This window comes from Siphateles boraxobius, unplaced genomic scaffold (assembly GCF_051911475.1).
Source record: "Siphateles boraxobius isolate OS27281-9 unplaced genomic scaffold, OSU_SipBor_1 214, whole genome shotgun sequence".
In the NCBI taxonomy this organism is placed as follows: Eukaryota; Metazoa; Chordata; class Actinopteri; order Cypriniformes; family Leuciscidae; genus Siphateles; species Siphateles boraxobius.
In genome coordinates this window covers 571,884-587,500 of record NW_027508827.1, presented here as the reverse complement: position 1 = coordinate 587,500, position 15,617 = coordinate 571,884, and the positions used below count along the sequence as shown (strand labels likewise).

Here is a 15,617-nt window from a genome sequence, read left to right as displayed (position 1 = left end):
TTATTATAAAACAAGTGAAAGGCTCCTGCAGATCGCGCTCTATATTTTGGGGGAGGGGCGCGCTATACGACGCAGTGCTGGTTTCTGTCAGGTCCTGTAAGCTAGTATAAAATGCCTCCCTCAACACTTATCATCCATTCTTCATTCTCAGTGTATCACCTCAACGATCTTGTGAATATGTCTGGAAGAGGCAAAGGTGGGAAAGGTCTTGGTAAAGGAGGCGCGAAGCGTCATCGTAAAGTTCTGCGCGATAACATCCAGGGAATCACCAAACCCGCCATTCGGCGTCTGGCTCGCCGCGGCGGAGTCAAGCGCATCTCCGGGCTGATCTACGAGGAGACCCGCGGTGTGTTGAAGGTGTTTCTGGAGAACGTGATCCGCGATGCCGTCACCTACACCGAGCACGCCAAGAGGAAGACCGTCACCGCCATGGATGTCGTGTACGCGCTGAAGCGACAGGGACGCACCTTGTACGGCTTCGGGGGATAAACGCCTGAAACAGGAGAAACTAACGATTCCAACGGCTCTTTTAAGAGCCACACATCCTGCCATTTAAAGAGTCCATTGTTTTAGCAGTGTTCAACAAAACTTATAAAATGGCTATTATTGGAGAGGTGTGATGGCGCAATGGATAAGACGCATGCCTTTGGTGTGAGAGACCCGGGTTTGAATCCACTGTGAGACACCAATGTGTCCTTGAGTAAGACACTTAACCCCTAGTTGCTCCAGAGGCGTGCGACCTCTGACATATATTCAATTGTAAGTCGCTTTGGATAAAAGCGTTAGCTAAGTAAATATTAAGTCATTAGGCTTTATTAATGAGGGCTTACAGTTAAAGATATGTATTGTATGATATATATGTACAGATATCAGCATCTTACAATAGTCTCTACCCAATTAGATTATAAATTATACTTATCTAAGCAAAATTGAAAATGTTTATTTTTGTTATTCAAATGGGCTTCTATTTGCTATTACTGTAGTTCTGAGAAAAAGCTGCTTTTAAAACGAGACTGACCATTATTGATCTCTTTTCTCCAAAACTCCTTGAAATGTGTTTGTAAGGGGTTTTAATTAAACGATGGTGCACACTATGTGTCAAGAACCGCTTATTTTATCAGAATATTACTAAAATCTATAAATAAAAAGAGCGGAAATGAAACAAAGGTAACACTGGGGGCGGTGCAATCATTTCCTGTGATTGGCCCTCGTACCGCTCGTGATGCTTTGAGTTGTCCAATCAAACACGAGTTTATAGGTTCGGCCAATGAAAACAGGAAATCAGAAGGTTCCGTGTCTCCTTGTAAATTAGCATAGTGCAGTGAATAAAAGCCTCAGTGTCGCTGCTGAGTTCTTCACACTGACTCGTCAGCTCTGAGATCATTCCTCATCATGCCTGAACCAGCCAAGCCCGCGCCTAAGAAAGGCTCCAAGAAGGCCGTCACCAAGAGCGCCGCGAAGGGAGGGAAGAAGCGCAGAAAGTCCAGGAAGGAGAGCTACGCCATCTACGTCTACAAAGTGCTGAAGCAGGTTCACCCTGACACCGGCATCTCCTCCAAGGCGATGGGCATCATGAACTCTTTCGTCAACGACATCTTCGAGCGCATCGCCGGTGAGGCGTCTCGTCTCGCTCACTACAACAAGCGCTCCACCATCACGTCGAGAGAGATCCAGACCGCCGTGCGTCTGCTGCTGCCCGGAGAGCTGGCCAAACACGCCGTGTCTGAGGGCACCAAGGCCGTCACCAAGTACACCAGCTCCAAGTAGAGGCCAGAGGCGCTCACACAAAGGCTCTTTTAAGAGCCACTCACAACATCCTGTAAAAGAGCTGATGATGCTTGCAGAATCTTATTGGAAAACTTAATATTTTAAACTTTAAGTGTTAAATGTGTTGAACAATTTTTGTAGTAACCTTATTTTTTTTAAAGCGATCTTGTGATTGTCGTTTGATGTTTTATCTAAAACTAGTGACCTGTTGTTTTGCAAAAAATGACAACTAGTTTAAGTAGACAACAGATTAATTAATGGTAGATTAGACCATTCAGAGATAATGGCGTATTTAATATAGTTTTATAATTTAGTTTTTTAGTGTTGGATAATTAACTTAAAAACACTTAGGGCCTGTCCCAATACCTCCCCTTACCCTAGATTTCTGCCCTAACCCTTGTTTTTGCGCGTTCTCGTATAGGGGTAGGGTGTCCCAATACTCTAAAGAGCAAGGGGGAGTGCTATTCTCCCCTTAAAATCAACCCTCAAACCATAGTGCGGTCCGATGCAGGCTTAAAACGAAGTGGAAGATGAAATTACCCAGGATACCTTGCGGACTTGCAAGCCAAATGTTTTTAAACAAGATGGCGGACACCGCTGGAAAGGAAGAATTGAAGTATATTTTCACAAATAAGCATGTTAAAATTTCTAAATATGTTGGAATATGTTAGTTTGATGCACATCCAATGGACTGTTAAGTTTTGAACACTAATGTTAGAAAATATTTCACAAAGCTATCTATCCGACGATGTTCATGATATCTGCCGAGTGCTTCGAGAGAGTCTGCCCATCAAATATACATCTGATCTGGTTCATCTAATTTTATTTTCGATTTTGGCTTCCAAGGATTATAAAAAGAAGATGTGAGGTAAAACTATTAAAAACTAGCCACGTTCGTCTAACGTTAGTGCTTCATCTTTTTCTTTACAGCTGGAGAAATGACAGCGCGCTGTGAAGAAAAAGATGAAATTCTCCCTAACGTTAAACCCAAACTGCACTGAGCACAATCAGTGATTGTTGTAAAATTGCTGATTCTAAATTGCGGGAGGTGTTTGACTGTAAAAAGTGCTATTATAAACACAATGATCTGCGCAAGAGACGTTGACCCTGTTCCCATGGCGGCGAACGCTCGGAAACGGACTGCAACTAGACAAGCGAACTATATTTTGGGTTTCATGTGCGCGTCTAAACGATTAAATACAGACAAAAATATGGCGAATGCGTCTTCTATATTCCACATGTCTCTGTTGATTCATCAGACGTAGATAAACGAACACAGGCCACACAACAGCTGGAACCGGCATTTTCTGAATGAAAATAGTAGTAGACACGTTAACGCTGCGCGTCACGTAGTGAGGTTTGCCGCGCGTCACGTAGTGAGGTTTGCCGTGCTAATTTGCATATAGTGGTGTCCCATTTCATAGGGAAAGATCTTCAACTCCACTTCCCTTGTTGAGGGGACTTTAATTTCGAGGGCACTCAAAACCAAGTTGAAGTTTTAAGGGGGGAGAAATGGGACAGGGCCTTACACTAGATTAACTATGCCACAGTTTAGATATATTTCAAGTTAATTTAATTGATATAGCACATTTTACAACAGCCACTGGCTGACTAAAGAGCTTTACAAAAAATAATTTAAAAAAAATAATACCTTCATTTAACTCAAGTGAAGCAAAGCTAAGAGCATCCTTGAAATAGAAGGAGCAAAACAGTATCAGACTCAAATAAAAAATAGTATGACAAAAATAGTAAAACAGTAGCAGACAGATAAATGCTGTCTGCAATACATAGTTTGATATTGTAAGTCAGTCTATTTAAAACTGAAACCATCTTTGCTTATTAACAGGAGCTGGGCATCAATCCTGAAAGAGGCTCAAACACCAAGAAGCGGACAACAATGAATCCTCATGTGAGCACCCTTTTGAGGAAACTTATTGACTTAGAGTGGGCACAAAGTCCTTTTAGGCAAGTCATGCCACTCGGCCGCCATCTTGGCAACGCCTCCGGGCAGCTATTTCGGACTAACAAGACCAGGCTCCTATCTAAATGAATGGGCAGAGAGTCAGATACCGTCACGAAAAATAAGTTTATTCAAGAGTTCTATAAGTATACTTCTTTTCAACTAAAAATAAGAAAGCATACTTTCAGTCTACATTTTATATACTTTTTAGAAATATAATTAAAATTACAATTCAGCATATTTGAATAATACAAGTATATTTGGCCTTTACTTGTTCTCAATCTTTTGATTGAGATATATTTAAAAGTATAATTAAGTATTCAAAGTACTCCTGGCTCTTTTGATCGAGTAGCCTATTAAATATACTTTTCTTACATAGTTTTTCATATACAGTCTTATGAAACTTACATTGTTTGAAAATATTGATATAAAACAGATATGTTTCTAATTCTGCGTATCTGAATTTTTGTATAGGCTAGTCCACTGGTATTGTACATATGAATTTACTTTAATTCTACTTTACTCTTTCCCCACCATGGACTGAATTTTCCAGCTATCCATGTTTTCACTGTTATATGGTAGGGGCGCTATGACACATCTTCTAGTACAGAATCTCCGGTTCGAAACACAGGAGAAGAAGCAGCTGAAACAAGTGAAGATTGCTCACTCAAATGTAAAATAACGTGATCATCAATCATTAAACAGCCTGTAAATCAAAACTTCTTAATTTTTCCAAATTAAATGAAGTGTTACACATGAAGAGAAAACGACTGTGAAGCTTTGGGAGTGTTGGACTCGATCTACTCCATCTGTGTTTTGATCATCGTCCTGAATCTGATCAAGGTGTATCTTTGACGAAAATTTGATTTTTTTTCAACTTTTTTGTTTAAAATGTTGCCTTTTTTTACGAAACTAACCAACATTCAAGTGTTGATAAAAAAGGATGCATGAAGCTAATAAAATGTTTTTAAAATTAAAGTACAGTTAAGGTATTTTTAAAGTACCGTAATTTCCGGACTATAAGCCGCAACTTTTTTCCCACGCTTTGAACCTCGCGGCTTAAACAATGATGCGGCTAATATATGGATTTTTACCGCTTTCAAATTTTTCTTTTTTCTCTTTTAAAACACATTCTGTGACGTGCTCAGTTTTTGAATGCATGAAGCTTTCATTAGACCAATGAAATTGCCGTTAAGGTCAAACAACTTTTTTGTTTACTGTTTAGATTAAATCGAGCGCGCTCAAACTTCCCATCAGTCTGATTACGGTAGTCATTTTTGTCACCCTCATCATGGCAAAGACACGGAGAAATGCATATGATGCAGCTTTCAAGTTGAAGGCGATTGATCTGGCTGTTGGAAAAGGAAATTGAGCTGCTGCACGGGAGCTTGGTCTTAATGAGTCGATGATAAGACGTTGGAAACAGCAGCGTGAGGAATTGACTCAGTGCAAAAAGACAACTAAAGCTTTCAGAGGGAAGAAAAGTAGATGGCCCAAACTAGAAAATGAGCTTGAAGACTGGGTCAACACACAGAGAGCAGACGGCCGAGGTGTTTCAACTGTGCAGATCCGACTGAAAGCCAAAACAATCGCTACCACAATGAAGTGTGAGGATTTTAGAGGTGGACCATCGTGGTGTCTCAGATTTATGAGACGTAAAGGCCTGTCCATCAGGGTACGGACGAGTCTATGTCAGCAGCTCCCTCCCGACTACGAGGAAAAAGTTTCAAACTTCCGCAAATTCTCTGATGCAAAGATAGCGGAGCATTCCATTGGCCCGCACGACATCATAAATATGGATGAGGTTCCTCTGACATTTGACCTGCCTCTCACTCGGACTGTCAACAGGAAAGGCGAATCATCCGTCACGCTGAAAACACCTGGGCATGAAAAAACGCACTTTACCTGTGTTCTGAGCTGCACGGCATCGGGAGAAAAGCTTCCACCGATGGTGATTTTTAAACGGACGACGATGCCAAAAGAACAATTCCCGAGAGGAATTGTTGTGAAAGTCAACAAGAAAGGATGGATGACGGAAAGCCTAATGCATGAATGGCATACGGAGTGTTTCGACAAGCGACCGGAAGGATTCTTTCACAGGAACAAGGCATTGCTCGTTTTGGACAGCATGAGGGCCCACATAACAGATTCGGTGAAAGAAGCCATCAAGAGGTCAAACTCAATTCCAGCTGTGATTCCTGGGGGCACAACAAAGTATTTGCAGCCACTCGACATCAGTGTAAATCGTGCATTTAAGCTGGCGCTCCGTGTTCAGTGGGAGGCTTGGATGACAAGTGGGGAGAAATCCTTCACTAAAACGGGCCGCATGCGAAGAGCAACTTATGGTCAAGTTTGCCAGTGGGTCCTGACAGCGTGGAGCATTGTCAAAAAATCCACTATCATCAACGGGTTTCGAAAGGCTGGACTGCTGCGTGTTGAAGAGGGCTCAGCGGAAGATTTGCCTCCAGATGAAAGTGACGAGAGCGACAATGAAAACGATCCAATATCGCATGAAGCAATTCTGAGGCTATTCAACTCCGACAATGAAGATGATGACTTCAGTGGTTTCAGTGCACAGGAGAAGGAAAATGATGTAAGGAACTCAGCTTTTTGGAAATATTAATAATCAATAATATCTTATTATTAATTATAAATATTTGGGTCAGTAAATTACAATCAATTAATCAGTTATTCCAACGAACTCTTTTGATTATTAATTTATTCTAAGAAAAGGGTATCTTCCATTGCCACAGAAGAATAATTATTTCTTCGCCTGTACAGTACTTTGAGCCAGTAGCAAAAACCGTGATCGTAAAGTGACTTGTATTGCAAACAAAACAGAACCAAATACATATTATGTACAAGTTTTATTAACTAAATATAGATATTTATATGAATATAAATAAACTAAACAACATACACACATGAATACATATGGTAAATGGTAAATGGACTGCATTGATATAGCGCTTTCACAGACCGAATGGCCACCAAAGCGCTTTACATATTTGCCTCACATTCACCCATTCATACACACATTCATACACCGACGGCGGTGTCAGCCATGCAAGGCGCCACCCAGCTCGTCGGGAGCAGTTGGGGTTAGGTGTCTTGCTCATGGACACCTCGACACTTGGTCAGGTGGAACCCGGGGATTGAACCACCAACCCTCATAGAAGAGGGTCTATGAGAAGAACCATCAGAATTTCATTTTCACATTTCATTAAATTGAATACTTGCATGTGTAATGGGAACAATTCTTGAAGTTGTTGAAAATTGAAGTCGTTGATGGTTCCGGCAGTGTCAAGTGGAAGTTGGTTGAGCATTCTCTTTCTCCAGGAACGCATGACTGGTTTGGTCAAGGCCTGGGTATCTGTTGAGGCCACGCCGAGCACCCAGGAGAAGTGAGGAAGTCGGAAGGACGGGTGATTGGAGTCGTTGTTGGTTGGAGTCTTTGTTCCAAAACTCTTGAGATTGTCCTTGGTTCTTTGTGAGAGAGTCATCTCTCTCCTGCCTGAGCCCATATCTGGTTGGAATCGAGGCCTGCTGGGCCCTGGGGCCCCCGTGGAGGGGGAGGGGGCTCCCCAGTATCACCAGAACAGTGTTGCGGCTGGATGAAAGAACTAAGAGAGGGAGGTCACATGTGGACTGTCTCTAATAAGGCCTGGAAAAGATCCTCCCCTAAGGGTTGAACTCGACCAATCAGAAAGGTGACATGTCTCTTCGTCTGGCTTTGTTTAATGCTAGATCGATAGCTAACAAGACTTTTCTCCTCAATGACTTCTTCACTTCTCGGGAGCTGGATTTTATGTTCTTAACAGAAACCTGGCTTCATGATGGTGAGCTCACGTCTTTTTCAGAACTTCTTCCTCCCCAATGTGGATTCCTCAGCTCCCCTCGGATCACAGGTAGAGGTGGAGGACTAGCCTCTGTGTTTAAATGTACCTTTCAGTGTCGGGAGATTCCGTTTGACAGTTGCTCTAGCTTTGAGCTGCAGCTGTTTGAGACTAATCTTCCTGCGATCATACTATGTGCGGTGGTGTATAGACCTCCTAAGTTTAACAAGGATTTTATTCAGAATTTTGCTGACTTTGTGGCTGGGATTGCATTGAAATATGACCATTTTATAATTGTTGGTGATTTTAATATACATGTGTGTTGCGAATCCAGACCTTTGTCTAAGGATTTTCTTAATCTAATTGATTCTTTTAATCTTGTGCAGTCTGTCACTGGCCCGACACATGAAAAAGGTCATACTCTGGACCTTGTGCTGTCTTATGGCTTAGATGTGGCCATTAGTGAAATTTGTGACACTTGTATGTCGGATCATCTGCCTGTTGTATTTACTGTAGTTGGCCCCTGTTCGGACACTTTGCCTGTTGTGCCCGCACGCAGTGTGCGTGCAATTAACCCTTTAACTGCCTCACAGTTTTCTGCTGCCTTTAAAGACTCAGTGCTGTACAATCTTGAAGATTGTAATCTCAATGTGGATGAACACACTAATCTCTTTAATTCTATTTGTATTGATATACTTGACTTTGTTGCTCCACTAAGAGTTAAACGCACTAAAGCACTAACAGAACCTTGGTTAAATGACCATACCCGATCTCTCAGGCGTGCCTGCAGAACAGCTGAGAGAAAGTGGAAAAAGGACAAACTCCAAGTTTCATTTCAAATTTTAAAGGACACATTACATAAATACCAGGGAGCAGTTAAATCTGCTAAAACTCAGTTTTTATCTCTCCTGGTTGCAAATAATACACAGAGGCCTCAGGTTCTTTTTAAAGTGTTTAATTCTCTTGTTAACCCTTGTGAAACTGTCTGTGCTGTGCCATCCACATTGTTGTGTGAAAACTTCCTGATATACTTCATAGATAAAATTTCTGGCCTGAGCTTTTCATCCCCTACTTCTACCAGTGACCCCTCTGTTCACACAGTATGCCCAGCTGTCTTCCAGCAGTTTGAGCCAGTTACGCTGCATGGTCTCTCTGACGTAGTTAAGCAACTTCGTCCGGCAAACTGTCTGCTGGACAGTATCCCTGCTCGCTTATTCAAAGATGTTTTTAACACTGTTGGGCCTAGTATTCTATCTATGATTAATGCTTCTCTCTGCTCAGGGGTTGTTCCAGCTGCTTTTAAACATGCTGTTGTCCAACCACTTTTAAAAAAGAAAAATTTGGATCCTTCAGTTTTGTCTAATTTTAGACCCATTTCTAAACTTCCATTTTTATCTAAAGTTTTGGAGAAGGTAGTTTTTAATCAACTTCAATCATTTTTAGATGAATTTAGTATTTACGAAAAATTCCAGTCTGGTTTTAAACCCCGCCACAGTACCGAAACTGCCCTTCTAAGAGTTTATAACGATCTTCTCTTAGCAGTCGATTCAGGAAAATCTGCTGTTTTAGTGCTCTTAGACTTGAGCTCTGCCTTTGACACCGTCAGCCACTCTATCCTCTTATCCCGGCTCAAACAAAGTGTTGGCATTACAGGCTTAGCCCTTAAATGGTTTGAATCATATCTGGCAGATAGGAGTTTTGCTGTCCACCTTGGGAATTGCTCTTCATCGGTTGCTCCTCTTTCTTGTGGGGTCCCCCAATGTTCCATTTTGGGACCTATGCTCTTTTCTTTGTATATGCTGCCATTAGGGTCCATTTTTAAAAAACATAACATTTCTTTTCACTGCTTTGCTGATGATGTTCAAATGTATTTGCCTGTAAAAAACAATGAGAAGGATAATCTTCAACCTTTGCTGAACTGCTTGAGTGAACTAAAAATTTGGTTGAATCAGAACTTTCTCTCTCTAAATGATAATAAGACTGAAATTGTTGTGTTTGGTCGTGCGGTACATTTTAATGTCTGTGTAGATGCTCTTGGTATTTTAGGATCGCATGTTCGACCTTTTACCAAGAATCTGGGTGTGATTTTTGATAATGCTTTTAAATTTGATAAACAGATTAGTTCAGTTGTTAAAACCAGTTTTTTTCAGCTGAGGCTTCTGGCGAAGGTCAAGCAATACCTGATACGCAAAGACTTTGAAAGAGTCATACATGCTTTTATTATGTCCCGTTTAGACTACTGTAATTCTTTGTATGTTGGATTGGAGCAGTCATCCCTTCGTCGGTTACAGTTAGTCCAGAACGCAGCAGCTCGACTTCTAACCGGGACTAAAAAGCGCGACCATATTTCACCGGTCTTAGCCACGCTGCACTGGCTTCCTGTTTGTTTCAGGATTGAATTTAAAATTGTACTAACGGTTTTTAAAATTTTAAATGGGTTGTCACCGTCTTATTTAACGGAGCTCTTACATTTCCATACACCTGTCAGAGCACTGAGGTCTTGTGATCAGTTGCTCCTCGATGTGCCCAGATCTAGGTTGAAGAATAAAGGTGACAGAGCCTTTGCAGTGGCTGCTCCACACCTCTGGAATAGTTTACCTATTCATGTAAGGAAAGCTCGGACCATTGTAACATTCAAGTCCTTGCTTAAGACCCATTATTATGCCTTGGCTTTCAATTCAAGTTGAGCTTTGATATCTTGACCTATTGTTGCTTATTTTTATTGTATATTGTGTATTGTTTGTGTATTTTTATTTTAGTTTATTTTTTATCTTGAATTTTGTTAAGCACTTTGGTCAATCATGGTTGTTCTTAAACGTGCTATATAAATAAACTTGAACTTGAACTGAGAGGGAAGGTGGCTCTTAGTTGATTTACGGATCTTTGTCCCTAGCATGATTATACCTTCATTAATGCTCAGATAGCTATAACACTGAATCACACTGCATTCTAGAAGAAGGTGATGTACATCAAAGTGTGAGTCATTAAATGAGGATTAATTAGGTAGGAGGCATGATACAGGTGAGGTTACATTGATCGTTAGTTGGTTGTATACCAGGATACATACCATAATATATACCTAATAGTACACGAGACAGTAAACCATTTACACTGTTTCTTTCACAGTTTTATGCATGTTCATTTATAGATCAGTTAGTCTATGATTAATGCGGCAAAGTCTGTTTTAAAGAGGGTTTCTGTTTCATAGTCTCTCTCTTGAGTATGTGGCCACATTCCTCGGAGGTCGTAAAATCTCCTTATCATGCCCTGTAACCTGACACTGTTTCTGCCCTTGTGTTAATTAATGGGTGCATGAAACACAGGTTTAATTTTGGACACATGGAAGGCGGGATGAATTCTCCTGTACGCAGGAGGAAGTTTGAGTCGGACTGCCACCGGACTAATGATCTTGGTGACAGGGAATGGGCCGATAAATTTAGGAGCAAGCTTGTTAGATACGGATTGGAGAGGAATGTTCTTGGAAGAAAGCCAGGGGACCGCGACCTCGGATTCCGTACTGGCAAAAACTGGTGGCTGGTAACCTAAGCTACCTTCAAACGGCGTAAGGCCCGTGGATGACACTGGCAACGAGTTGTGTGCGTACTCCACCATAAAAAGTTGTTGGCTCCAGGAGGAAGTATTCTTGGAAACCAAACATCGCAACACTCTCTCCAAATCTTGGTTGGCTCTCTCGGTTTGATCATTGCTTTGGGGATGGAACCCCGAAGAAAGACTGACAGTCGCCCCCAGTAACTTACAAAACTCTTGCCAAAATTTGGACACAAACTGGGGACCCCTGTCAGAAACCACGTCCATCGGGAGGCCCTGTAAGTGAAAGACATGATCTATAACAGTTACCGCTGTCTCCTTGGTGGAGGGTAATTTGGGCAAGGGAATAAAGTGAGCCGCCTTCGAGAACTGGTCCACGACGTTCAAAACGACCGCCTTGCTCTGGGAGGGCCGGGAGGGCAGTGATAAAATCTAGCGCAATGTGGGACCAGGGTCTCGAAGGGACAGACAGCGGTTGGAGTAACCCATCTGGGGGTCGTTTGGAGGATTTACCAGTGGCACAAACCGAGCAAGCCAAGACAAAACTGCGGATGTCACGAGCCATAAGTGGCCACCAGAATCGTTGCTTTACCAAAAAACTGGTGCGAATAGCTCCTGGATGACAGGCCACGCTGGAACAATGCCCCCACTGAATAACGTCGGACCGACACTCCTCTGGCACAAATAAGCGATTTGGTGGGCAATCGGGCGGAGGCGTTACCCCTTCTAAGGCCTTCATGACCTTCGATTCGACCGCCCACATAAGAGTGGAGACGACTAAAGTCTCGGGTAAAATACACTCAGGAGTGGACGGGCGTTCGGATTGGTCAAAAATTCGAGATAAAGAATAAGGGTTTGATGTTTTTGGAACCTGGGCGGTACGAAAGAGAAAAGTCAAAACGTCCGAAAAAAAGTGTCCATCTAGCCTGTCTAGAGTTGAGTCTTTTGGCGGTTCTAATATACTCTAGATTCTTGTGATCGGTCCATACGATAAAAGGTACCCCTGACCCTTCTAACCAGTGACGCCATTCTTCCAGCTCTAACTTGACTGCCAACAACTCTCTGTTACCAATGTCATAGTTACGCTCGGCAGGTGATAAATGATGGGTTTTTGATGGGACAAAAACGCGCAAGGGTGCATCTTGTCGTCTGTGGAAGAATGTTGGGAAAGAACTGCTCCTACACCCACCTCTGACACGTCGACCTCCACCAGGAACTGACGTGATGGATCAGGGGCAACGAGGATGGGTGCCGAAACAAAGCGGCTCTTAAGTTTAGAGTTTTTTAAGTTTACAGCCTTGGCTGTATCGGACAACCTGAACGTCGTTCTGGGGGAGGTCAAGGCAGTCAGAGGCGCGGCTAGTTGGCTGAGGTTGCGAACCCCAGGAACCTCTGTAGGGCCTTACGGGAATCTGGACTTGGCAAATCAATCACAGCCTTAACCTTATCAGGATCCATACGCATTCCCTCAGACGAGATGATGTACCCTAGGAAAGGAACAGACTGTGCATTAAAAAAACGCATTTCTCCGCCTTGACAAAAAGCCCATTCTCTAACAATCTCTGAAGCACTCGTGTGACGTGCTGAACGTGTTCCTGGAGAGAAGATGAAAAAATCAATATGTCATCCAGGTAAACATATATGAATTGGTCGACCATATCTCTCAACAGGTCATTGACGAGTGCCTGGAAGAGCGCCGGGGAGTTGGACACCCCGAACGGCATGACCAAGTATTCAAAGTGCCCCCTAGGGGTATTGAACGTGGTCTTCCATTTATCGCCCTTCCTTATGCGAACCAAATGATAAGCGTTACGTAAATCCAGTTTAGTGAAGATGGATGCTCCCTGTAACCGCTCGAAGGCTGAAGACATCAACGGCAAAGGATAAGTATTCTTTACCGTGATGTTGTTCAACCCCCGGTAATCAATACATGGTCGCAGAGATCCATCCTTTTTCCCCACAAAAAAGAATCCCGCCCCCGCAGGAGATGAGGAAGGACGAATGAACTTGGATGCTAGAGAATCAGAAATATATTTCTCCATAGCCTCCCTCTCTGGAACAGAAAGTGAATATAATTTGCCCTTAGGCGGAGACTCACCCGGCACTAAGTCTATGGCACAGTCATAGGGACAATGCGGAGGAAGAGAAGCAGCGCAAGACTTACTGAACACTTCCCTCAGGTCCTGGTACTCCTCGGGCACATTAGACAAATTCACCGCCTCCTCCTTGAACACAGAGACTGGTACAGACGAGCACGCAGACACTAGACATGACGCATGACACATATTACTCCACATAGATACAGAATTGTGACCCCAATCGATTCTGGGATTGTGTTGTGTGAGCCACGGGTGACCAAGTACAATAGGTGTAAGTGGAGAGTCCATGAGGAGGAATGTTATTGTCTCAGTGTGATTGCCAGATGTAGTGAGAGTGATAGGTTCAGTGGCATGTGAAATGTTGGGAAGTTGTTGTCCATTGAGCGCATTGACGGCGATCTTGTCCGTGAGAGTGGAAACAGGAATGTGAAGACGTTGTGCCAGTCCAGAGTCCATAAAATTACCTTCTGCCCCCGAATCCAGTAAAGCCTTAGTGTCGTGCTTGTGGGTTGCCCACCTTAGTCTTACTGGGAGGAGAGTAGATGATGACGGTGATGAGGTCTTCTTGGCGGAGATCCCACCCGATAGTAGCCTCATTGTTACTACCGGGCTTGATCTTTTACCAGGCACGAGTGGATAAAGTGACCCGTCTTCCCGCAGTACAGACACAGTCCTTGGGATCTCCGCCGTTCTCTCTCCTCCCGGGAAAGCCGAGCTCTACCCACCTGCATGGGCTCAGGATCGTAGACGGGGCTGACCGTGTCCATGTAGTCAGCGCGCGAACCCTTCGCACCGCGAAATTGCTGGTTATGCTGGAAGCGACCCATTCTACTCAGGCAGGCATCCACTCTCAATGCCAGTTCAATGAGTCCATTAAGACGAGGTGGCAGGTCCAGCATATAAATCTCCCGTTGGACATGGTCAGCCAACCCATGCAGGAATCTATCCCACTGTGCCTCGTCGTTCCATCGGCACTTTGCAGCCAGAGTGCGGAACTGGGTAGAATATTGGCGGAGAATATTGGCGGAGATCAGAGAGTAGTCTGGCCGCCTCCCTACCCGCTGCCGCGCGATCGAAAACCCTCTTCATCTCCTCGGAGAGTGCCTGGAACGAGGCGCAGCATGGGTCTTGATTCTCCCACACCGCCGTTCCCCAAAGAGCAGCCTTGCCAGAGAGCAGAGTGATGACAAACGCCACTTTAGGTTGTTCTTGACTGAACGTCTGGGGCTGTAAGGCAAAATGCATAGAACAACGAGTCAGGAAAGCTCTGCAAAATTCGGGTTCACCTGCATACCCTTTTGGCGTTGGTAGTCATGCCTCTCGATGATGGTGCGGCTCCGGTGGAACGGGTTGAACGGGCGGTGTGGGCGCGGCGCAGTGGGAGCTCTTAGTTGTTGAAGCTGTTGGGTGAGCTCGGACACCTGCGTCACAAGCGCTTGGACCGCCCGACCTGTGTTGGCGATAGACTCTTTCTGTTGATCCATTCTCGTAGTGCTCATAGAGGCAAAATTGTCCCAGCTCGTAGCGCCTGCTGCATCCATGATATGGTCAGATCGTTCTGTTACGGAACGACAGAGGCAGGATGCAATTGCAAAAACGCTATTTATTATCTCCAATACGATCAGACAGGTACACACACAAACGTCACACAACACAAAAGAGTGGTCGAGCGGACACCAGCGCTGGATGTTGAAGTGACGCAGGGACCTCGGTGGACAACAGGTGGTGGTGCTCTGTGATCCAATGGTGGGGCTCTGTGATCCGGTGGTAATCCCAAACGGTGCTCTGTGATCCAGTGAAGGTGAAGGGTATCCAAACGAACTGACACAACGAGAGACAATCCAGATGACAGACACGGGAACAGGAACAGAGAACACGCCAGGAAAACCACACAACGATCTGACAACATGAGACAGCAGTTACTGACATATAAAGGAACAAACAAGTGGAACCAGCTGGCGGCGCTAATCAATGACAATCAGCGGCCACACCCACACACGCAACAGCACGGAGGATGAGAGAGAGACAGTGTATTAATCAACTGTGACATGCTGTGTAACAACATACAAGACTTCACTAGGTGAGTGGAAACAATTAAATTAAATTGTTGACATTAACATTAATAGAGTTAAACATTATATCTTTCCTTAACCTTTAAGACAACATGTTTAAAGGCTCTTAGATCATTAATTGATAAAATAAGGCTAATCCAGCAATCAAAGCCCAAACTCAGGAGGCGTTTATGAGGCGACGCAGTTAAACTGAAGAAAGGAGCGGAAGGGAAAATCTTCCACAGTCTTTGTTTTCCAGAGATGCGGATTCGAGAAGAACCATAGGAGTTACAGACTATAAGAAGTGGAAACTCTGTCTGTGTTTTCAAACCAGCATTTGAGTCTAAACACAAAG

The 15,617-nt window shown here is 43.7% G+C and overlaps 2 protein-coding genes across 2 annotated transcripts; both read left to right on the top strand.

Moving 5' to 3' along the window:
* Window positions 1–167: 167 nt before the first annotated feature.
* On the top strand, window positions 168–557 carry LOC143746172 (histone H4). Its single transcript, XM_077237933.1, has one exon. It carries the CDS (start codon window positions 178–180, stop codon window positions 487–489), a length of 312 nt encoding a protein of 103 aa, XP_077094048.1. The 5' UTR covers window positions 168–177; the 3' UTR covers window positions 490–557.
* Window positions 558–1,348: 791 nt separating this feature from the next.
* On the top strand, window positions 1,349–1,813 carry LOC143746174 (histone H2B-like). Its single transcript, XM_077237936.1, has one exon. It carries the CDS (start codon window positions 1,393–1,395, stop codon window positions 1,765–1,767), a length of 375 nt encoding a protein of 124 aa, XP_077094051.1. The 5' UTR covers window positions 1,349–1,392; the 3' UTR covers window positions 1,768–1,813.
* The last annotated feature ends 13,804 nt before the right edge of the window (window positions 1,814–15,617 follow it).